The 23099-nt window shown below is 47.9% G+C and overlaps 1 protein-coding gene across 1 annotated transcript; it reads left to right on the forward strand.

The window, feature by feature from the left end:
- Positions 1–519: 519 nt before the first annotated feature.
- Positions 520–22502, forward strand: LOC129493710 (pancreatic lipase-related protein 2-like). Its single transcript, XM_055300150.1, has 13 exons — positions 520–565; positions 848–896; positions 3994–4148; positions 5578–5703; positions 7460–7594; positions 8573–8684; positions 10140–10259; positions 11157–11276; positions 14214–14332; positions 16429–16558; positions 18892–19003; positions 19919–20086; positions 22432–22502. Exons 2-13 carry the CDS (start codon positions 848–850, stop codon positions 22493–22495), a joined length of 1410 nt encoding a protein of 469 aa, XP_055156125.1. The 5' UTR covers positions 520–565; the 3' UTR covers positions 22496–22502.
- Positions 22503–23099: the final 597 nt, after the last annotated feature.

Here is a 23099-nt window from a genome sequence, read left to right on the forward strand (position 1 = left end):
CCATGGTGACAGAAACCAAAGCACTGCTGGGGCCGTGATGGTAAAAGATCATGAGAGAAACTGCTGGCTGCTGGAAGTGTCCCATATGTTGATCTAGGGCATATACACACATCTGTCAAAACCCATTACACTGTACTTTAAACTTAAGATTTGTGCACTGTGGTATATCTAAATTATATGTCAATTAAAAAAAAATGGCAGGGCGGCACCTGGCTCCTCACCCAAGTCCTCCTCTCAGCAGTGAAGCCAGTGACCTTCTTATCTCCAGGTCAAAGTACAGTTGGCACAGCTCAGAAATGGTCTTAAGATAGACTGTTTCTAAACAAAGCTATCATTGAGTAGTGTTCGTTTTAGTCTTTTGAGCTCCTTGGTCATATGGCTGAGCAGGCGGTACGTGTTTATGCGCTTATGTTATGTGTTTGTGGTAACCTACGTTCCGAGCGCGCATGTGCAGAGCCCTGGCTAGCCTCCCCATTCTCTCCTCGAGGAGGGCAAAGGATAGGGCCTGCGTATAAAAGCCGCAGCCAACCCGCTGGGCTCGGAGACGAAGCTCCAGTGCTGCACAGTAAGTCATGGTCCCTGTGGGGACAGGGAGCTGGGGGGGGGGCACTGCAGTGGGGAGACCCAGATACGGGGGCGGGGGGCTCAGACGGGTGCCCTGTGTGTGTGTGTGTGTGTGCACACGTGCGGAGGCCTCAGCCTTGGGGGGAGCCCGGGGAGCCCAGGCGCTGGGCTTTGGTTTCACATGCTGTGCTCCAGGGCCTCTTGCCCTGCCTGGGCTCTGCTACCGCGGCCTCGGAGCTGTGCACAGGGGTGTCGGTGCGAGTCCCTGTTTTCATCCACGTAGATGCTGCCTTCCTGGACCATCGGCCTTCTCCTGCTGGCCACAGTCAGAGGTGAGGATGCTGTCACCATCCTTTTTTAAAAAAAAAAAAAGATTTTATTCGGGCAGCCCAGGTGGCTCAGCGGTTTAGTGCTGCCATCAGCCCAGGGCCTGATTCTGGGGTTCCAGGATCGGGTCCCATGTCGGGCTCCCTCCATGGTGCCTGCTTCTCCCTCTGTCTCTGCCTCTCTGTGTGTATGTCTCATGAATAAATAAAATCTTTAAAAAATATATTTTATTTATTGATTCATGAGAGATACAGAGAGAGGCAGAGACACAGGCAGAGGGAGAAGCAGGCCCCATGCAGGGAGCCTGATGCGGGACTCTATCCCAGGACCCTGAGATCACGCCCTGGGCTGAAGGCAGATGCTCAACCCCTGAGCCACCCTGGCGTCCTGCTGTCACCATCCCTTTGAGGAGAAAGTGACTGTGCCTGGGTTGGCCTTTGGGTAAGGCCGTTAGAGACATTTTCACCATAAATAACAGCATCATCGTTATTTCAAGAAAAACAACAATCGCCATCATTCAGGGAGTGCTGGCTCTGCGGCAACATGCTTGACACGGGCGATCCCAGGGAATCCTCCTGCAAAGGCTCTAGGGGCGGTGAGGCCGGTGGCAGAGGTGGCAGCAGCTGGGGCCGGGGGAGGGGGAGGAAGTTGTGGCAGGCCCCCCACACCCTCAGTCTCCCCCCCCCCCCCCGAGGAGACAGGAGCATGCCAGCAGACTCATGTCATATAGACGTGTCCCCTGACAGCTCCCCTGCTGCCAGGCCCGCCAAAGGAGCCCACCCTCCTGCCCACGGCCCCCACCTTCTCTCCTCACAGGGTCTCTGTCTCCCCAGCTCCGATCGGTCCCTCTCTGGCCTCTGTCCAGATTCAGACACAGATACCAGGGTGTACTTGTCCTGGAACAGAAATAGCCTCCCTTGCCGCCACAGCCCCCTGGAGTCCCCAGCCTGCTCACTCCCCGCCACCCCCACCTCCACAGAGGTGTGCCTCACAGGTGCACGCAGCGCCTCTCTCCCTCTCTGCCTCGCTCCCTCCCATCAGCAGGACCCCTCACTGCCTGGCTCGGCTCCCCAAACCCTGCTGGAGCTTGCTTCCCTCAAGAGCAGACACAGCCTCCTCGGGTCCCTGCTGAGGCTTCCTTCTGCATCCAGACTCCTCCCCCTTGTCCCCTTGGCTCATCCCCAGCCCCCTTCTGGGCCTTCCCTTCCATCCCAGCCATGGAGCGATACCTGGCTCCCGACAGCAGAATCTGGGGTGGATGCGGCTGCATCTCAGGCCTTTCTGACCCCTCTGGTCTCCTTTGCTGATTTACTGCCTCCTCCTGCCCCAGACTTGGGCAGCCCCCAAAAGTCACTCTCGGGCACCTCCTCCTCTTCCTTCTCTGTCGTCGGGCTTCCCGCTTGCCTCGCCTCTGGCCTGGCTGCCCACCCTCCTGAAGCCCAGGGCCTCCCACCATGCCTCAAACTCACTTGTCCCACACAAGGCTCAGAAGCCACCTCCTACCCCCATCTCCCCACCTGTGCCTTAATTTCCACTGTCATCAGAGGTCAGGATGCCTGTGACCTACCTCCCCAGGCTCACTGGCCCTGCACTGTCCCATGCCATACCCCACCCCACCTCACGCCCATCACAGGCTCTCCTTCCTCTGAACCACCTACAGGAGCCTCCACACCACTCACCAGCTTCATGCCCCCCCAGCACTTCCCTGTCTCCCCCTAACAGCCCAGGTGTGATAACCTGGCCCCCAAGCCCCTGCATTTGTCACCAGAGGCAAGCATCATTTTCATCTCCCGCAGCCCTTCCTCTTTTGTCTTTCCAGTGTGAATTTCACTCCATCATTACTCCTTCCCTGTTAGATTTCCTCTCTCTCTCTCTCTCTCTCTCTCTCTCTCTCTCTCTCTTTCAGGGCAGGGTTTAATCTGATCTGTCTCCATATCTCCTCAGCACCTAGCTATGTTCCCAATTAAACTTTACAGGTTTAAATCCTGGCTTCACCACTGGCTGTGACCTCGAGCTACTTACTCTGTCTCTCTGTGCCTTGGTTTCCTCATCTGTAAGATGGGTGTAATAATACAAACTCCTTACTCATGGGGCTGTTTTGAGTCTTAAATGGGATAATCCTGGTAAAGTGCTAGCATGGTAGCTGGCACCCAGGAAACAAGTGTTAACTCTTACCAGCTTTTCAATGAATGGTCAACATTTGGCAAGACCAGTTTAGATGGTGAGGAAGCCTAGAAGAGAGACCCATTGCAATCCCCCAGATGCGATTATGTCATCCTCAGTGACAATTCACTGTGGAAATGTTCGTGTTGTCGATTAGAGAAAGGCCGGGCACTTATGGTCATTTGGGTCCATAGGTTAGTTGCATGTACCGATGCAAAAATAAATCATCTCTGTTCTTTAAAAATCTACCTTTCCAAAGAACGACAGGGAAAATCTGAAATGGCAGAGAATAATTTGGGGCAAAACTGTGTGCAAAAGGGTTACATGAAGTTATGTGAACTGGGCAGCTACCCACGAATGCATGGCTGATGGTTGATGTAATGGAGAGAGGAAGGTGACTCAAGAAGTACGGTGCCACAGATATCACACTTGATAAATACCTGATGCTTGATGAATATACATCCAAGGCCATCTGGGAGTTTCCTGGAAGAAGTAGTTTTAAGGGATCCCTGGGTGGTGCAGCGGTTTAGTGCCTGCCTTTGACCCAGGGCGTGATACTGGAGAACCGGGATCGAATCCCACGTCAGGCTCAAGGCAGAAGGGTCCCAGGAATTCTCAGTGATTCCCCAACAGATGGGAAGATAAGGGTCAAACAGCATTACGCATGCTATTCCCAGCACCCCACCCTAGATCCTCTGAATCAGAACCTCTGAGGGAGGAGCCTGGGGACAACGGTGTACATGACACACAGTCACTCCCAGCCCCCAGGTGATGCCCTATAACCAGGAAGTTTGGGGAACAATGACTGGCAAAGGTGAAGACCAGCGTTGGCCATAGCCAGCCCGGGCTCATCCTGAAGAATCCTCTTGTGTAGTTGAGAATACAGTGCTCTTTTCCAGAACCCCACCAGTGCACTGTTGGTTGCTCTTCCTGCCCCAGGAAAGGAGATCTGTTATGGACATCTTGGCTGCTTTCCCGATGACAAACCATGGAGTGGGACCCTTCAGCGGCCTTTCAAGTTATTTCCCTGGAATCCCAAGGACATCAACACTCGCTTTCTTCTGTACACAAATGAGAATCCCAACAACTTCCAAGTAAGTGTGGGACGGAAACACCGTAAGGTGGGCAGATGTGGGTGCCCATGTTGGACCCTTCACATGGCTGTCTAAGGAAAAATGCACTGCCTTGAAACTTTGCAGGTGATGCTTCCCCACCAATGTTAGACCCGCAGCCATCGTAGCTCTCAGGATCATAAACCATTATGCACATGTAATGAAATCTATGGACGCCCAAACCAGAAACTAACACATTCACACACACTTGTGTATAGAACCTCAGGAGCTTCCCTGCATCAGCAGCTTGTTCCTGGGAAAGCAGCATTTATGGAGAAGCCCAGGCCTGGTGTTCCCTGGGAGGGTCTGTCTTCTTTCCGCACCAGGCAGTGGAAGGAGAGAAGCCCCTCAGTTGGGTAGAGGTGTGGAAGTATAAATCCTTCCTGAGGGGCTAGAAGACAGACGGGGAAGCAGGAATGCTTAGCCACAGAAGACAAAAGGTGGGGACCCTGGGAGCACCCTCCAGTTCCCAGAGGGCCTGCTAGGTGGAAGCAGGACCGGCTGTCTGCAGGTGGTTAGAAGTGACAAGGAGAACTTGCTCAGAATCGAAGCAGCTCACAGCTTCAGTCAAAGTTCAGAGAGCCAGGTGTCTATCTATAGGTCCCTGAGGTCACTCACAGTGGGGCTTTAGGGGACCAGCACCCCACTATGAGCTTCCAGCGGGGCATCTGCTTAGACATAGCTATTGTGCTGTTTTGATGAGATTCTTCTTCATGGAATCTTGCCTAGGGGGTCTGGTGGGAGGGGACTAGCAGGCATTTGGAAATCTGTTCTTAAGTTTCAAGACCTTGAGATGCCCCTCAGGGCTCCACAGAGCTGAACCTCCCCTTCAAGCCCGGTACTTCTGGGTGCATGAGTTCTTCATCTTTTCGGGGTCAGAGATCTCTTCAGCATCTGGGGAAGCCTAAGGGCCCGTTCCCCGGATGATGTTTTTAAATGCATAAAGTAAAACACGTAAGATTACAAAGGACACCAATTGTATTGAAAAACAGTTATCAGAACATTTAAAAAGATAAATATGTGCTACAGTAATCTATGTGCTGCTTTACTATCTCACTAAACAAGATTTAGCAGTTGCTCTAACAACTGCTGCAATCTTAAATAGTGATGAGTATAAATTATTTTAAGGTACCTATTAACAACAGCGACGTGCCATGAAACTGTGAGTGGTATAAGGCTACTGTAGTTTGTTGCCTAGCTTCATAATTAACAGAAATGCTAGATTTCAATTAGGGGTTAATGAAAACAGGAAGTCCATGACCTTGGGCATTATGAATTTTGTCCTCCAACCTCAGGTCAGGAAGGCCTGCTCCAGCCCGATCCAATTTCAGTCTTACTGGATGGAGCTGGCTCTAACAGTCCATGGCTTGGAAAGGCCAACATTCAAATTCATGTTTTGTAATTAAACCAGCTGATCACTGCCACTGATCTAGACACCATTGAGGCTTCAAACTTCCAACTGGACCGCAAGACACGCTTCATCATCCACGGCTTCATAGACAAGGGGGAGGAGAACTGGCTGTCTGACATGTGCAAGGTAGGGGCAAACCCCCGGCATCTATCCCTCCAGCACCTAGCACCCAGCACCCAGATTCAAACACCGCAGCCCCGTATCCCTGAGGCTGGGAAAGGAAACACCCAAGGAGATAAGTGATCTTCCCAAAACCACCAAAGGAAAGCGTAGGTTCTCAAGGCAAGTGTGGTCAAGTTCTCCCAACCCAACAACTTCTAGCCAACCAGCTCTTGAGGCTGGAAAAAAAAAAAAAAAAACAGATTCTAATCAGAAAGTCCCAGAGGTGGAAACTATAGCAAATTACCTGACATTTGTCTTGGATGGTTTATGTAAAACCCCTGAGTGACAGGAAAGTGCTTAAATTTAACTTCTAGAGCTTTGCTATCCAATAGAACATTCATTCTGTGCTGATGGGAATGTTCTGTATCTGCACTGCCCAAATCAGGAGCCACTAGTCACCTATGCTTAATGAACACTTGCAATGTGGCTAGTGTGACCACAGAGCTGAATTCTAAATTTCATTTAATTTTAATTAGTTTTGAATAGCCACCCGTGGCTAGTGGCTACAGTACTAGACAATACAGCTCTAAAGTTATCATGAATATTAGTAATGAATTATTATTTATAACATCCATTTCCTGAGCATTTACCACCAACCTGACACCGTGCAGGTAGAGTGAGGAAGGTATAGCCATGTTCCCATTTTATAGATGCGCAAACTAAGGCACAAAGAAGTTCAGTACTTGCCCAACGTTGAATCTGGAGGTGGAATGCAAAACCAGGTCTTCTGTCCATAAAACACCACAATGCTGTGTGTCTGCAGATTTAACCTGGAGGAGGTGCCCGGGGGCCATGGCTTTTTGGGCCTTAGTCTGAACAGGGACCAACCTCGACAGCTTCTCACCAAGGGCTCTCTTCTTTTCTTGGAATTGGGTGTTTGCACATGCCCCCTGAGCCCCAGAAGGAAACTGTGTAAACCTGGACATGGAAGAGTCAGGTATACGCCACCCAACATGATGCCCGGGTCTCTAGCCAATGCCTTCCCATCTCGAACCAAGTCTCAGTCCAGGGCATCCCCAAATGAACAAAGTGTATGGAGTGGCCCTATCTGACATCTGATCCCCTACTCCCTACCCTCCGCCCTTACGCCAAGGGACCAGTATCTCTGCTTGGGCAGCAGGCTGTGGTCACAGGCCCGGGTGTAAAAGATGTGCATATCTGAGAGGGTCCTATCTTATTTCAGTCTACATTTTATCTGATTAAACGTGTCCCTTAATACCTTAGATCTCCCACCAAAGCATTGTTGGGAACATAAAAGCAACATACCCAGGGCTTCAACCCTCCAGCATTTGTGTTCGATTTGGGTCATATGGTTTCAGCTCAACTCTGTTTTAGCTCCGAAGCGGAGATAACAGATAAGTAAACAAATGGGTGTGGCTGCCTTCCAATAAAACTTTATCTATAAAAGCAGGTAGATTTGGCCCTACTGCAATAGTTTGCTAACTAACCCCTCATCTAGTAAGTGAACTTTTTGATCTGACTGTGTCACATCTGTGAGTCCTCAGGCTCAAGTCATTTAATCCATTCTGGGCCTCAGTTTCCACATTTGTTAAGTGGGGATAAGCACACTCAATCATAGTGACGTGGTGAAAGTTTGGACAAGTGCAAGGAATATTAGAGTTCTGGCACAACTAGGTGCTCCATGGGTGTGAATTCCTATCTTTAGAGTGTACAATCTGTGGCTGTTAGTAAATTGGTTTCTCTCTCTTGTCTTCCCCAGAAAATGTTTAAAGTGGAGAAGGTGAATTGCATCTGTGTGGACTGGAAACGTGGGGCAAAGACACGATATTCCCAAGCTATCCAGAACATTCGGGTTGTGGGAGCTCAAATAGCTTTCTTCATACAACAGCTGTCGGTAAAACCCTGCCTGGGCCACATCCTGTGGGTAGCAGGCAGAGAAGGGGCTACCCAAGCACCACTCCCTTGTACCTAAGAGGCAGCCTAAGGCTCCCTGGGCTGGGGCCAGGCGGGAAGCCCAAGAAGGGCCTTCCTAATGTGCAGTTGCACCTTTCTTCCCTCCTGGATTGTCCCAAAGACTCCTACTTACGGGGCCTGAGTCAAACTAACCTCTTTGAGCCTCAGTTTCCCCTTTGGAAAGAAAGTCTCTCCTGCAGGCTATGCTGGGAGTTCCAGATGAGTCTTCTTTCTCACACAGCCCAGGAGGAAAGGCCCCTTACAGCCTTCTGGAAGGTCTATTCTGGAGAATCCCAGAGCCAGGCCCACTAACCCACGCTCTCCCAGACAGGCCCGACCCCAGCCGGGGACCAGGTCCCCCCCGAACCCCCCCCACGGGGTGTGGGTGGCTGCGGGCAGCGCTAGGGTCCCATCCCCTCCAGGGCAGCCTGCAGTTGACGCGGTGGCCGCTGGTCAGCACTGTTGCCCCGCGCACGGCCCACGCAGGCTGCGGACCGGGTCGTGCGATCCCGGGCGGCTCCTCCCGAGTTCCAGGGGACTCCTCCCTGGAGTCGGCTCCTCCCGAGTTCCGCCCCCCCGCGGCCCCCGCGGCCCCCGCGCCCCTCCCGCGCCCTCCGTCCCCCCGCGGGCCGCGCCCCCCGCCCCCCCCGCCCCCGCGCCCTCCGCGCCCCCGCGCGCCCCCCCGCGCCTCCTGCGCCCCCACGGCCTCGCGCCCCCCCGCGGCACCCGCGCCCCTCCGCGGCCCCGCGCCCTCCGCGCACCCCCTGCAACCCCGCGCCCTCCGCGCACCCCCCGCGCCCCCGCGGCCCCCCGCGCCCCCGCGCCCTCCCGCACCCTCCGCGCCCCCTGCAACCCCGCGCTCCCCCGCGGCCCCCCGCGCCCCCGCGCCGGCGGGACCTGACGCGCCACCCGTCCGCAGACCGAGCTGGGCTACCGCGCGGAGGACGCGCACCTGATCGGCCACAGCCTGGGCGCGCACGCGGCGGCCGAGGCGGGCAGGAGGCTGGGCGGCCACGTGGGCAGGATCACAGGTGCGCGGCGCCGCCCGCCGGTGCGGGTGCGGGTGCGGGGGAGAGGCGGGAGGGCCCCCAGGTGCAGCCTGCAGGGGGTGCCCCGACTTGAATCCCAAAGGAGCTGTCCCTGTATTCGTGTGTATTCGAAAACATCTGATTGCAAATAAAAATACATTTATTTTTTTTAAAGGAAAATACAACTGGCATATTAGGCACATGACTTCAGGGTTATTACTGCAAGAGTAAAGTAATAATAATAATAATAATAATAATTAATAATAATCAACTGAGGTTTTTAAATTGAGTCATCAGCTCCACAAGTATGTATGCTGTGCCATGCACAAGCAGAGAATGAAAAGTGGTCACCTGAAAACTGCCACATTGGAGGTGCTCAGTAAATACTGAATAAATGAATAAATTACTTGGCAAGATGAACGCACACAAGCCACAGACAACTATTTATTTTGTGCGGGCAAACCAATATGTGGCTTTGGCAAACAGTTCAATTTAACATGTAATGAATGTCTCCTTTGCTCTGGGCTCTGTGCTGGCATCGGGTGAGGGATATGGGGATTGTAGTTCATATTTCTATAGAATTTTTCAGTTTGCGAAGTCCCTTCTCTTCCATCTTTTCATGGGGGTTTCATCATGACCCTGTAGGAGAGGTGGTTGTTATTCCCCACCTTCTGGACAAGGAAACTGAAACTCAGCGAGGACAGTTATTTGACCTTGCTCAAAACCAGAGCTAAATACAGGTGCCTAAGTCCTGGGTGCCCTGCTGCTTCCACCCTCTGTGTCTCCTCAAAGATGAAGGGCACAGATGAAAGGGCACAGCTCTGCCCTTTCAAGAGACCCACAGTCTAGTCCAGGAGGCAGACCATAAAGGAGGCAAGTAAAATTCAGAGCCGAAATAATCAAACACAGAATAATCCTATACAATGGGGATAGTGTGGACTGAGGAAGGAGAGGCTAAGTTTTCCCTGAGGAGGTGGTGGTGTTTGAGCCTGGTCTTGGAGAGAACAGATTTATTAGGGGAGGGTATGGGAAGGTGAGCAGCAGACTGGGGATAGCATAAGCAGCCAGAGGGGACCAGCAGTGTGGGGCCTGGGGACTGGGGACTGGCTGGACCTGGGTGAGGTCAGGGAGCTTGCAGTCTTGGAGAGCAGTGGCCAAATAGTAACACATGAGGGGGAAAAGGACAAAGGAGGTGAAGGAGCCAGGGGTCACCTAGATCCTGCTAGAAGTCAGACACTGGGGTCTTCTGGAGGTTTGTGGATAGTGACCCCACTTTTAGCCTTTCCATGTTACCTTCTCTCTCCTAAGCAGACCAGGAGCTATAGATCCAATTTCCCAAATCATGCTGCTGAGATCTGGGACTCTTTGCCCAGGAATCCCCATGGATCTTGTGGATAAAGAGTTTAGATCCTAGTTTGTCTTAGAGTGTGGCCTAACTACCCACCTGCCCGATTTCAGGACTGGATCCAGCACAGCCATGCTTCCAGGGCACACCTGAGGAGGTTCGACTGGACCCATCTGATGCCATGTTTGTGGATGTGATTCACACGGATTGTGCTCCCATAATCCCCTTCCTAGGTGAGTTCCCCACCTTACCTCTTGGTGACCAGCTGTAACTGAGGAGAGTGGGTCCAGGTGCACCCCACACACATACTACAAGGAAGATATGCAAAAAGGCGCACCTTCCAAATACCTTGGGCACCAAGCAGTTGAACTGGGTGCCAGCCAGGACAGTGCCTGTGGTATCAGCCGGTACCACCCCACCTTGGTTATTTTCTTATACAACCACTCATGAAACGTGCCAATAGAAAAATGTTTTTAATGATAATTATATCAGTCATTGAGTATCTACTATGTGCTGCTTTGAACCTTTTGCACACATTAGCTCATTGATCCTAACAACCCTAAAAGTGGGTGTTATTATTATTAAAATTTCACTGCCGAGGGAACTGCCCAACATTACGGAGTCTATAAGTAGAACCAGGTTGTGATCACAGGTCTGCGTGCTTCAAAAACCAAAACTCCTACCATTGTACTGGGTTCATAATGGAATGTGGTCTCAATATAATGATATAACACAGAAGTCAAAATTTTTGAATGAATATAGTAATAAAACTTGCACCATTCCTGGTATGTATCTGCAGGTACATAGTGGTGTCAGGGCATGTCAGGACTGTTCAGGGTCTCCCCACGTCAGACCGACACACATACACATACAAATATACATGTGTGCATGCTCACCCAGAGCCTACCTTCCCCCCATTTCTCTTCCTGTGTGCTCTCCTCCCTTCTTGTCACGTGCCCATTTCTGAGCACTTTCTGCAGAGCCACAGACACGGTACAGTGGCTCTGCCGAGAAGAGAATTTGCCAAGAAGGTTCTCCATGTGGTTGAAAGGAGTCGAATGCTGTCTGTGACCACAACCTAACATTGGGACCACTCACCTCCCTGATCATCTCTGCTTACAATATTTCAGGTTTTGGAATGAGCCAAAAGGTGGGTCATCTGGATTTCTATCCAAATGGAGGAAAGCAAATGCCTGGATGTCAGAAGAATGCCCTTTCAACCATCATTGACATAAATGGCATATGGGAAGGTAGGTGAGTTAGGGAGGCAAGACAGCGGCTGCTCCACTTGGGGAGAAACAGTGCGTGGTGTGTGCCAGGCATTTCCCCAACAATGTCATGAGGTCTTTGCTTTGATCAGTCCCATTTTACAGACAAGGACACTGGGTCAGTAAAGTTATAAAACTTGCCCAAGGCTACCTGAGATTTAAGCCCAATTTCTAACTGCAGACCCCCGATCTCGTGCCCCATCCTGCACCATCTCCCCCTTGTCAGCATGCTGAGGCATGACAGGACCAGTCCACCGGCAAAGACCCAGCTTGGGCTTTGACCCTCTGTCTTCTGTGCTTGCTCCCTGAAGGACTGCTAAGCGTAAGCAAAGATCTGAAGGGTTAGACGTTCTTGCCATTTGCTGTGGTCAAGCTCTAGGCACAGAAAGGAGCTGAGCTGGTAGGGAGACAGAGGCGGAGGTGCAGAACATGCTCTGTGGGTTTGGGGAGAGTGAGCCGGAAGCAGGAGGACCTAGGCTCTGAGGGATGCACCTTGTGCGGACTTCCGTTCGTGTGAGAGGGTGGGTTCAGTGCCCCCAGTATGAGGTGACCTGTGTCATCATCTGTGCTAGCTGCCTTTGTTCTGACCTTTGGTTGTTCCTGTCCACACCATCACCACCCTGCCCTGCAAGACCGGGCTTCACTGTCCTCCCTGAGAGTGGAGGCTTCGAGTCTGTGATTGTTGCATTTTAGTTCTTACTTGTCTGAGCTGAGAGTTCTCCGAAGCCAGGGAGTGTGTCAGGGCCTCCCAGACACACCAAAGTCTAGCCCAAAGCAAGCAGTCCAGTCCATTACACAAAGCTCATGACCTTCAGTGGCATTTTTATATTCCATATGCTGAGGTTAAAAAGTAGGGTTGCGGGGCACCTGGGTGGCTCAGCAGTTGAGCATCTGCCTTTGGCTCAAGTCGTGATCCTGGGGTCCTGGGATCAAGTCCCACATCAGGCTCTTGCAAGGAACCTGCTTTTCCCTCTGCCTGTGTCTCTGTCTCTCATGAATAAATAAAACCTTTAAAAAACAAATAAATAGGGATGCCTAGATGGCTCAGTGGTTGAGCATCTGCCTTTGGCTCAGAGCATGATCCTGGGGTCCTGGGATCAAGTCCTGAATCAGACTCCCACGCAGGGAGCCTGCTTCTCCCTCTGCCTGTATCTCTGCTCCTCTCTCTCTCTCATAAATAAATAAATAAATAAATAAATAAATAAATAAATAAAATGTAAATATAAATAAATAAATAGGTTGCTAAAGCCACAGCCAATATCCACTGGCATAAGTGGGGCTTTAACCTCCTCTGGGCTCTGCACCGGGTAACTCCAGGGAAGACGCAGCTTCTCCGCCCCCCGAGAGACCACCAGAGTCACAATAAGGGCTGCCCCTTCCCAGCAGTGACGAGCAGGGTACACATAATAGGTGCCAGGTTTAATTTAAAAGGCAATTGAGAGTGAACAAGCCCATGAACACTGGAGTGTGTACCTATTGTGTGGAGCTCTGAGTTACCCAGGCGCTGCACAGAGAAACAATTAAATCCACTTGCTCCTCTGTGATGGGATCCCAGGGCAGCAGTGTTGGATGAAAGAAACAATTAAGTTTGAAACAGGTCCTCCTGTTGTCTGGTAATGAGCGTTGGTGTGGGGCACACGGAACCAGCTTCTGCAGGAAGTTTCTGGGCCTTGGGGCAGGTAGAGCCCAGAACTGTGGGGAAGTAATCCCACCGCTGCTTCCCCAGAGCAAAGGGAAATGTGCCTTTCTCCCTGGGCAGTGGGTGAAGCCCACCAGAGCCCCAGCCCCAAAGTGACCTCCAGGTATGTCTGATGTTGCTGCAGATCACTTTTTAGCAAGTTTGGTACCCAGTAGCTGGAGAAGTGAAAAAATAATTTTCCAAACAAGTAGACTTTGGTTTCAAGAAAAAGATGGTAAATAAAATGCAGTGATAGAGTGGCTGGAGGCCACAGTAATCATACTGTCTGACGCTTTTAACTTGTGCCTGAAAGTAGGAAAGAAGTTTTCAGCCTGGGGCCAAAGCCACAAATAAGCCTGCTTCGCTCCAAAGGCCTGTCCTGTGTGTACAGTTCACAAACTGAGGCCCAGCCTCAGAATACAACCCACAACAGTGTGTAATTGGCTTTTAAAAGTGGGAATTTTAAAAGTGGGAATGAGGGGCCCTAGGTGGCTCAGTCAGTTAAGGGTCTGCCTTTGGCTCAGGGCATGATCCCGGGGTCCTGGGATCGAGTCCTGCACTGGGCTCCCCACAGGGAGCCTGCTTCTCCCTCTGCCTGTGTCTCTCTGCCTCTCTCTCTGTGTCTCTCATGAATAAATAAATAAATGAAATCTTTAATAAAAAAATGGGAATGTACTGCTATCATTTAAGCATGGAAAGATTTTCATGTGAAAGTCAAGACACTGGCTTCTCATGAAAATTCAGAGCAAAAATCTGGGCCTTCACCATGCAATGACTGGGCCATGTAGGATCCCTTTAAAGGCTATTGCTATCCTCTCTCTCTCTCACTCTCTGCATAGACATTCCTCACTGCCCCCTGCATGGCCCCCAGCCCTCATCATCCCTTTACATTACATGCCACCCTCAGAGGATTGTACAAATGTGCTCATTAGCACCTGTCACTCCCCAACACTTGCCGGCCCTTGAGCTGGACCTTCCCAGCAAGTGGACACAGTATAGGGGAGAGGAAAAACCACTCTGGCCAACCATCACTACTAAACACGTCCCCAGATTTCCTACTCTCCCCTAAGTATGTCAAAGTGTCAGGCACCGAAATTCCAAATTGTGCCCTGACACCCATCTGTGAAATGTGCAGGGTGGGGGGTGCGGGAAGGGGAGAGGATTCCTCATTCAGGCAGAATGGTTCAGCCTTCAGAAGTAAAATGCCTCCTGTGAGCTCCCGTGCCCTTTGCTTCCCCCAGGAGCCCGAGACTTTGTGGCTTGCAATCACCTAAGAAGCTACAAGTATTACTCGAGCAGCATCTTGAGCCCCGACGGCTTCCTGGGCTACCCATGTGCCTCTTACCATGATTTTCAGGAGGTAGGTCACCCCAGGGCTGGGGAAGATGCTGGTGACCCTGTTGGTGGTAGGGATTTTGTCCCTATGGCTTGGAACAGAGAAGAGCTCTAGCCTCATGACTAAAGGGAGGAGGTACTGCACATGCCGAGCCTCATAGAGCCTTCTCCTGGAAGCAGGGTAGGTAGGAGGGGACCTGACTACTAGGCCTTCCCTAGATCTCAATTTTTTATTCTGGAAAATTCCTAATCTACACAGGAGTTGAAAATTCCTAATCTACAAGAGTACATGAATACATGTCCACCCATCACCTACACGCACCGATTGTTAACATTTGAATGTGTGTATATGTATAGTTTTCTTCTAAATTATCTGAAAGCAAACTCAAGACTTTACTCATAAATATGTTCATCTCCTGAGAACAAGACCATTCTATAGAACAATATTCAAGAAATTTGACATTGATATACTAATATTTTCTAATACATAGTTCATATTCAAACTTCTCCAAATATCCAAATAATATCCTCTAGCTGTCTTTCTTTTTCTTTCTTTCATTCTACCTCCTCCCCTCTCCCCTCCCTTTCTTCTCCTCTCTACCTCTCTCCCTCTCTTTCTTTCTTCTCTTCTTCTTCTTGAATTGCATTTTTTCCCTTTCCTTTAATTTCTTTTCTTTTCTTTTTTAAGAGAGCGAGCATGAGCAGGCAGGGAGGGGCAGAGGGAGAGGGAGAGAGAATCTTAAGCAGGCTCCACCTCCAGCGCAGAGCCCTACGCGGGGTCAATCACATGACCCTGAGATCATGACCTGAGCTAAAACCAAGAGTCGCTCAACTGACTGAGCCCCTTTCTGAGTCTCCTTTAATCTAGAACAGCTCTACATCTTTCATTGGTCGTCCAAGACAGTTATGAGACATTGACAGTTATATTCCAGGCCAAGTGTCTGCTAGAATATTCCACAATCTGAATTTGTCTGGTTATTTCTTCATGATTCACTGGGTGTTATTGAGTCCTCAGTGTATGGCAACCAGAGGCGTTGGCATTCATTTAGTGGCACATCATCTTAATACTTGATGACTTACAGTTTGATTACTTGTTTAAGATTTAAAAAAAAATCTACCCAATTTCTCCATTATGTAAGTCCCATTTCCCCTTAGTGATCTATGAGGGGATACTGTTCCCCAACAACAAACCAGTGTGAAAGGTTGAGCTTTTTGCCTGAATTAGTTAGTATGTTGGGGTTGCAAAAGTTTGAAGTTTCAAAATATTTTTTTTCAAAAGTAAAAATAAAAATACATCTATACTCACATGTTTCCTTTCAAAACTGATTTTGACCTTAACGTTTTTGGGTTGAACTAAGATCCAAAGGATGCCATGTTCAATCCCCAGGATCTGTGAGTATTCACTGTGTAGCCTTGACCATCCTAGGTATTGTTAGGGGGTGGATAATAATATACACAGCCTCCCGTACTTGTCTTGTGCTTTCCAAATTGCAAAATAGCTCTGCACACCATGGAAGATGGATGTAAGCAAAGAACAGAAGACCAGTGCCATGGTAGCATAAAATGTTGGTCTGATCTGAACAGAACAAACCACATCCTCCTGACTCAACGAATGAACTACCATTTGGGGAACATCAAAGAGGGATCAATTATATAATTCACAGTAAAGTGTAGATGGTCCCAGACCTTCTCTTCCTCTGCTCTTTTGAAATAACTTACATGTCCCATTTATTCCTCCTAGAAGATGTCTTGCATTTCCCTTCCATATTGTAGCATTATTGCTTCCTGGATAGGACTTTTTTTACTCAACTATACTCCCAGTTTTCTGGGTATTTCTTTGGGGACACAGCAGGGCTTCATACAGTTCCCTGCATGACTCTGAGGATGAAGACATGTATATATGGGTAGATGAATGCATGCATGTCAGTGGAGGGTGGGAGAATGGATGGATGGATGGATGAGAGGATGGTTGGATGGATGAGAATAACAGAGGATGGTTGGAGGATGGGAGATGGATAGGTGCATGGGTAGATTAATAGGATGGAAAGATGAATTATTTGCTTAATTGATTGAATCACTCAAAGCCTACTCCTAACAAGCAAATTATGTTTTTTTCACTAGGATAGCTGTTTCCCTTGCCCAGCTGAAGGATGTCCCCAAATGGGGCACTACGCTGACCGATTTCAGAGGAATACCAGTGCTGTGGGACAAACCTTTTTCCTGAACACGGGAGACAGCGGTAACTTTACTTGTAAGTTTCCATTTTACTCCTTTAAAACCTCTTGCAAGTAATTTGGAAGGTGTTATCAGCCTAATTAGTCAGGACCCCTGGCAACGGACAACACCAACCAGCTTAGATGTAATAGAAGGACATTATCTAACCAACAATCCTGATCAGTAGAGTGAAGTACAATGATGATTGGCACAGGCTGGTCCTATGTTCACCCACCCTGGTGGCAGGAAGGATGAATCCATTAACGGAAGGAGAGGGTCGCATGAGGCAAAGTCACTGTAAGTCAAGAAGTCATGCCTGTCATTATCTGTCCTACTAGTTCCCCGACACCATCGTGCATGCATATGTGCACCTGTGCATATACACACACGCTGTTTGTGTTGTTATTTTGCCCCGCTTCTTACCAACAAAGTACAAGTTGGTAAAATCATCAAGATTCATTTGTCATAAGTACTAGTACATGGTGACTGAATAGAAGAGTGTTATTTTTCAAGGAAGTTATAAATTTAAAAAAGTATATATATAGCTCTTTACAAAACGCTTTTCACATGTAGTATCTCATGTAATCCTCACAATACTTATGATGGAAGATAACAGTTTGGAGTAATTATAACATCTGGATATGCAGATGTGGATCCGGATGCATCTGGATGTGCATATATGCATATTCCTTCAACCCAGTCACCCCACTTCTCAGACATACCTTAGGACAATGCTTGCATAAGAAGACGTGCTCAAGGATGTGCACTGCGGCATTGTTTTTAATACAAAAAGTTTAGTGAGGAGAAGCCTAGATGCCCACAAACTGGTAAATAACCAATAACCAATAAAAAGCAAGGGGATACTTCCATGTACTGAAGAAAGAAATCCTCTAATGCATAGTAAATGAAAAGACAAGAGGCAGAAACCCCACATATCAATACATTACAGTGTGTGTCAGTCAGGGTCCCAATGGACAGAGAACTCATCAAAGTGGTTCAAATGAAGAGACTTTATTGAAGGATCTACTTTGGGAGGTGTGGGCAGGGTTAAAGGAACAAACAAGGAAAGCTGAGGCACCCAGAATCTGGTGGTTGTGGGGCTCCTGGAATGGCATGCTATCATAGAGGGGGTAGTTATTGCCAGACATTTGGTACTGGAACCAGGGAGGCACCAGGGGAGCAGGAGAGATGGTTCTGCCCCTTTCATCTTGCCTTCTGATCTCCTGTGCACATCTCTTATCAGCTGAACTCAACTGAATGCCAGTGGCAAGATCCCTGGTGGGGGTAGTGTTCCAGAACACAGCAGGACAGAGAGAGGTGGTAAATCAGTCTGGGCGGGGGGAGTTGGAGACAATAGAGAATAACAGCGCATCCTATTTGTGGAAGGGGAAAAAAAAGCCTGGATATCCTTTTTTTTTATGAATTAATTTTTATTGGTGTTCAATTTACCAACATACAGAATAACACCCAGTGCTCATCCCGTCAAGTGTCCCCCTCCGTGCCCGTCACCCATTCACCCCCACCCCCCGCCCTCCTCCCCCTCCACCACCCCTAGTTCATTTCCCAGAGTTAGGAATCTTTATGTTCTGTCTCCCTTTCTGATATCTCCCACACATTTCTTCTCCCTTCCCTTATATTCCCCTTCACTATTATTCATATTCCCCAAATGAATGAGAACATACACTGTTTGTCCTTCTCCGATTGACTTACTTCACTCAGCATAATACCCTCCAGTTCCATCCACGTTGAAGCAAATGGTGGGTATTTGTCGTTTCTAATGGCTGAGTAATATTCCATTGTATACATAAACCACATCTTCTTTATCCATTCATCTTTCGATGGGCACCGAGGCTCCTTCCACAGTTTGGCTATTGTGGACATGGCTGCTAGAAACATCGGGGTGCAGGTGCCCCGGCGTTTCATTGCATCTGAATCTTTGGGGTAAATCCCTAACAGTGCAATTGCTGGGTCATAGGGCAGGTCTATTTTTAATTCTTTGAGGAACCTCCACACAGTTTTCCAGAGTGGCTGCACCAGTTCACATTCCCACCAACAGTGTAAGAGGGTTCCCTTTTCTCCGCATCCTCTCCAACATTTGTTGTTTCCTGCCTTATTAATTTTCCCCATTCTCACTGGTGTGAGGTGGTATCTCATTGTGGTTTTGATTTGTATTTCCCTGATGGCACCTTTTATAAACTTATCTGTATATGTATGAATGCTCTGAGAAAGCTCCAGATTAGGGTTTCTCGACCTCAGTACTAGCGACATTTCAGGCTGGGGATTCAGAGCTAGGAACAACAATGCTTCCATGGGATGATTTTTTTTTTCAACAAAGTAAGTTAATTGAACTGATTATGTGTCTTTGGACAGGTTGGAGATACAGGGTATCAGTCACACTGGCTGGAAAAAAGAAAACGAGTGGGTACTTTAGGATTGCCTTGTATGGAAGTAATGCAAACTCAAAACAATATGAAATTTTCAAGTAAGTTTGACAGTAAAGTGAAATGGTCATACTTTTCATACTCATAATATTCATAATAGAGTATTCCTAAGAATTGGGTATAAAAATGCTTAATAAATCTAGCCATCTATTCTGGAGAAGCACCGAATTCTAGAATGTCAGAGCCGGAGGAAATTCTAAGCCAATCATCCCATTTTACAGATGAGAAGAGTGAAGCCCAGAGGGGGAATTCACTATTTAAAATCAGATATTTGCTAACTTCTTTTGGAATGTCAGTCATCACTTTCTGACTTGGGTTTTATAGATATCAAATTCTCCTTCTGCAAGGCATGTTTATGTAGCAACTCCCCCACACGCACATGCACTCTCCACCGCCGCCCCCCAACACTTGCACACCTAAGCTTCTTATTGCTGAGGTAGCCTCAGCACCTAGCTTCTACTGCGCATATGTGGTGCTTGGTAAATATGTGCCAGATGAATACATCTGTGTGCTATAAAAGTGTGCTATAAAATAATATTCTTTTTTTTACTAACTTTTACAGAATGCTTTTCATGTTAAGTTTAGGTTCTTTCACAACTCTCTATTCTCCATATGAAATCCTAACAGAAGACCTCTGAAGCCACATGCATCCTTAAAATAAGACATTATATTGATTAGTCTTGTAGTGTAACTATAAGGTTAATATGGCTCCCCAAATATTTGATTTCCCCTAAGGACAAACTAAGACTGTAGAATTCTACAGTCCTATATTTTTTTGAAGACATTTTCTTCACAAATACATTTGTGTTTTGGCAGCCCCTGAATGTATACAGAGTCATTCAAGGTATTTGCAGAAAAAAAACAATGACAGCCATTATTTGGAGAAACAATAGAGTATTATCATCCTGCGTATTCATATATCCAGCTGATATAACATTTTATGTCTGTACTTTCAGAGGATCCCTCCAACCACATGCAATTCATATGCGTGACATTGATGTGGACCTCAATGTTGGAAAAATTCAGAAGGTTAAGTTCCTCTGGAACAACCATGTGATAAATCTTTTCCAGCCCAAGCTGGGGGCTTCACAAATCACAGTGCAAAGCGGTGAAAATGGGACCAAGTGGGTATCTCTTATTCCACCTACATCTCATTGTCTGCATTCACCTATTAATCTATCTACACTTCCATCTAACCATCCAGTCACCCACTTACCCACCTTCAGTGTAACTATCTACCCAACCACACATCTGTCCCTTTCTGTCCATCCACTTAACCACTCACCTATCCATTTATCCATTAGCCATCTATCCAATCTTCTGGCCATCCAGCCATTATCTACCCAACTATTCATCTCAACTCCCCATCTATCCAACTGATTCACTTTGAAAAATCAAATATCATTTTCCTTAAGCCAAATTGAACTTGGTAGGAGCAAGGCATCAGTTAGTTATAAGGCATAGATTTGAGAAACAGGCTAACATGAGGCTGTTTTCTCTCAAACAATGAGGAAAACACCTGAGCAGAATTGGTAATCACTAAGTTAATTCCAGTTGAGGATCAATTACTAACATAAACTGGTTTGTTTAGAGACTGTTTCATGAAAATGATAGGAACTGCATTGAGATCTAGTTCACAGGGGAATTCTCTTCTCATTCAAGGTAGGGGCTGGGAGAGGATATAACTGTTATTTAAAATACTAAAAATACTAAATACTTCAAGGAAGATCATCATAAAATAACAGGCTGTTAGGGTCTGAAGGAAACTTAGCTATCACCTCTCAACTGCTCTCATTTTAAGATGACGAAAGCAAGATACAGAGAGCCATGCAACTCGTCTAAGTCCACACAGGGAAGCTAGAAAGAATACGGGACCTCAAAATGTTCAAAAACATAGACCAAGACCATGCTGAGCCTCATCACTTAACTGTGCTGGCTGTTAATAATGTTAATAATAAGCCCGATTCCTCTGCGTGTGTTTGGAAGGATCAGATATCACTCTGGCTGTGCCCTTCCTTTGTATACTCAAGAGCAGAACACAAGCATAAAGGGCAGCTCAGACTTGGACCCAGATTTTCTGATAGTCAGTCTGGTCCTCTTGCCATGATGCCAGCTTCTCACAGCCAGATGTGGAGCTAAAGCTCTGTCAGACCTCGTGGTGGAATGCATGGTGGAGCAGTCCGGATTCCATAGTAGTGAGGCGGGGGTTGGGTAGAGTTATGGTTTTCAAGTATAGTAGAGTCCACACACGACAGATTGCAAGGACCAAAGTCATCCCCTCACATAAAAGATCCCTCGTCAAGGAGCTACATCCTGAAGTTGAACCCTGAGGAAGGGCAGGCATGGTCAACCATCCTCATTTATCTAGAGACACCTCCAAGGCAGCAGGAGGCCAGAAGTGCCCTGCAACTCATGGCTGGTTGCCTCTGAGGAGTGACAACCCTTCCCAATCTTTTTTTTCCCCACATCTTTATTGAGATAGCGTTCCCATACCATATAATTCACCCATGTAAAATATGTACTTCCATGACTTTTAGCAGATTCACAGAGCTGTACAATCATCACTGCAATCAATTTTTGAACATTGCGTTACACAAGAAGGAAACCCCACACCCATTGGCCATCGCCCACTAATCTCCCTATCCCGTTACCCAGCCCTAGGCAACCACTAGTGTACTTTCTGTCTCTGTAGGTTTTCCTGCTCTGGACATTCTTCACACACAGAATCATGTAACATATATATAGTCGTTCACGACTGGCTCCATTCACAGCACAACGTCTTTTAAGCTTTGCCATATTGTAGCCTGTATCATTCTTTTTTATTCGTTCCTTTTTATTGCCAAGTAATATTATACAGGTAGGCCACATTTTAATTATCCATTCATCAGCTGACAGATATTTGGGCTGTTTCCATTTGGGGGCTGTTATGATACTCTTGCTTATATACTAATTTTCGTGTGGACATACATTTTCCTTCCTCTTGTTTATATAGAAGCAGAATCACTAGGTCATATGAGAACTCTCAGTTTAACTTTTAGAAGAATGGCCAGATTGTTTTCCAGAGTGACAGCCACATTTTAGGTTCCCAGAAGCAGTGTACGAAGTATATTCGTGACCTTGACTCTCTAGGGAAAGTCCCCTCGGGGCAGGCCGGGGTGCCCCTGGGAATGAATGCAATGCCAGGCCCAGAGCTGCAGGCCCATCAGAGCCTCTCTTGGTTTGAAAAAAATAAAAATCCTTGGTCTGACAGAGCTGATTCACTGTCAGCTCATTAAAAAGCCACAGGAGAGGAGGATATTCTTTGAGTGGTTTTGCTTAGAGAGAATCCACTTGAACTCCACTGGGTGTCGCAGAGCCTTTTGGTCAAAGGGATCTGAATTCCAGGGAGCTGGCTACCTGCTGTTTGCTTCTCTGAGGTCACATTTCCATAAGCACATGAGTCTCATGCTGAAAATGTTTTCCTCCACAGGTATAATTTTTGTAGCAGTGACATGGTGCGAGAAGATGTTTTACAGTCTCTTTACCCGTGTTAAAAAGTAGGATCCTCTTGTATCTTTGCCGTAATAAATTTTTCAATGCCTTCAGTTTGACGTTGAGGTGTTCATTTGACATTCTCCACATTCTGGGGTCACATTTCAGAAATGATTGGTGGGACTGGAACCACGTGTGACCAGAGGTAATGCCTTGAAAGCTCCCACTGGCCCTCCCCTGCCACCGTCTCTCTCTTTCGGGGCACATTATGTGGCCCATTCTAACGTATTTTATTTCCTTAGACAATGAATTTCTATCCTATTTGATAGGGTCATCACTGCTTCCACGTGTCACCCACCCAACTTTTCACATGCTACGGTAAGAAGCTGACTCCATACAAAAACACCCTATAGCAGGACAAACTCAGAGCAATTATTATTTAGATTAAAACCTGCCTATGCAGGTGCCTGGGTGGTTCAGTGGTTGAGGGTCTGCCTTCAACTCAGGGCATGATCCCTGGGTCCTGGGATCAAGTGACATCGGGCTCCCCACAGGGAGCCTGCTTCTCCCTCTGCCTATGTCTCTGCCTCTCTCTCAGTATCTCTTGTGAATAAATAAATAAGATCTTTAAAATATATAAATAAATATTTTTTTTAAAAACCTGCC

This window comes from Nyctereutes procyonoides, unplaced genomic scaffold (genome assembly GCF_905146905.1).
Source record: "Nyctereutes procyonoides isolate TBG_1078 unplaced genomic scaffold, NYPRO_anot_genome, whole genome shotgun sequence".
NCBI lineage: Eukaryota > Metazoa > Chordata > Mammalia > Carnivora > Canidae > Nyctereutes > Nyctereutes procyonoides.

Bases quoted from the DNA above. Each gene is read 5' to 3' on its own strand.
- LOC129493710 (XM_055300150.1), top strand. From the start codon at position 848: ATGCTGCCTTCCTGGACCATCGGCCTTCTCCTGCTGGCCACAGTCAGA. The intron at 4,149-5,577 runs GTAAGTGTGGGA...TAATTAAACCAG, and splicing joins AGAATCCCAACAACTTCCAA to CTGATCACTGCCACTGATCT. The intron at 19,004-19,918 runs GTAAGTTTGACA...CTGTACTTTCAG, and splicing joins AAACAATATGAAATTTTCAA to AGGATCCCTCCAACCACATG.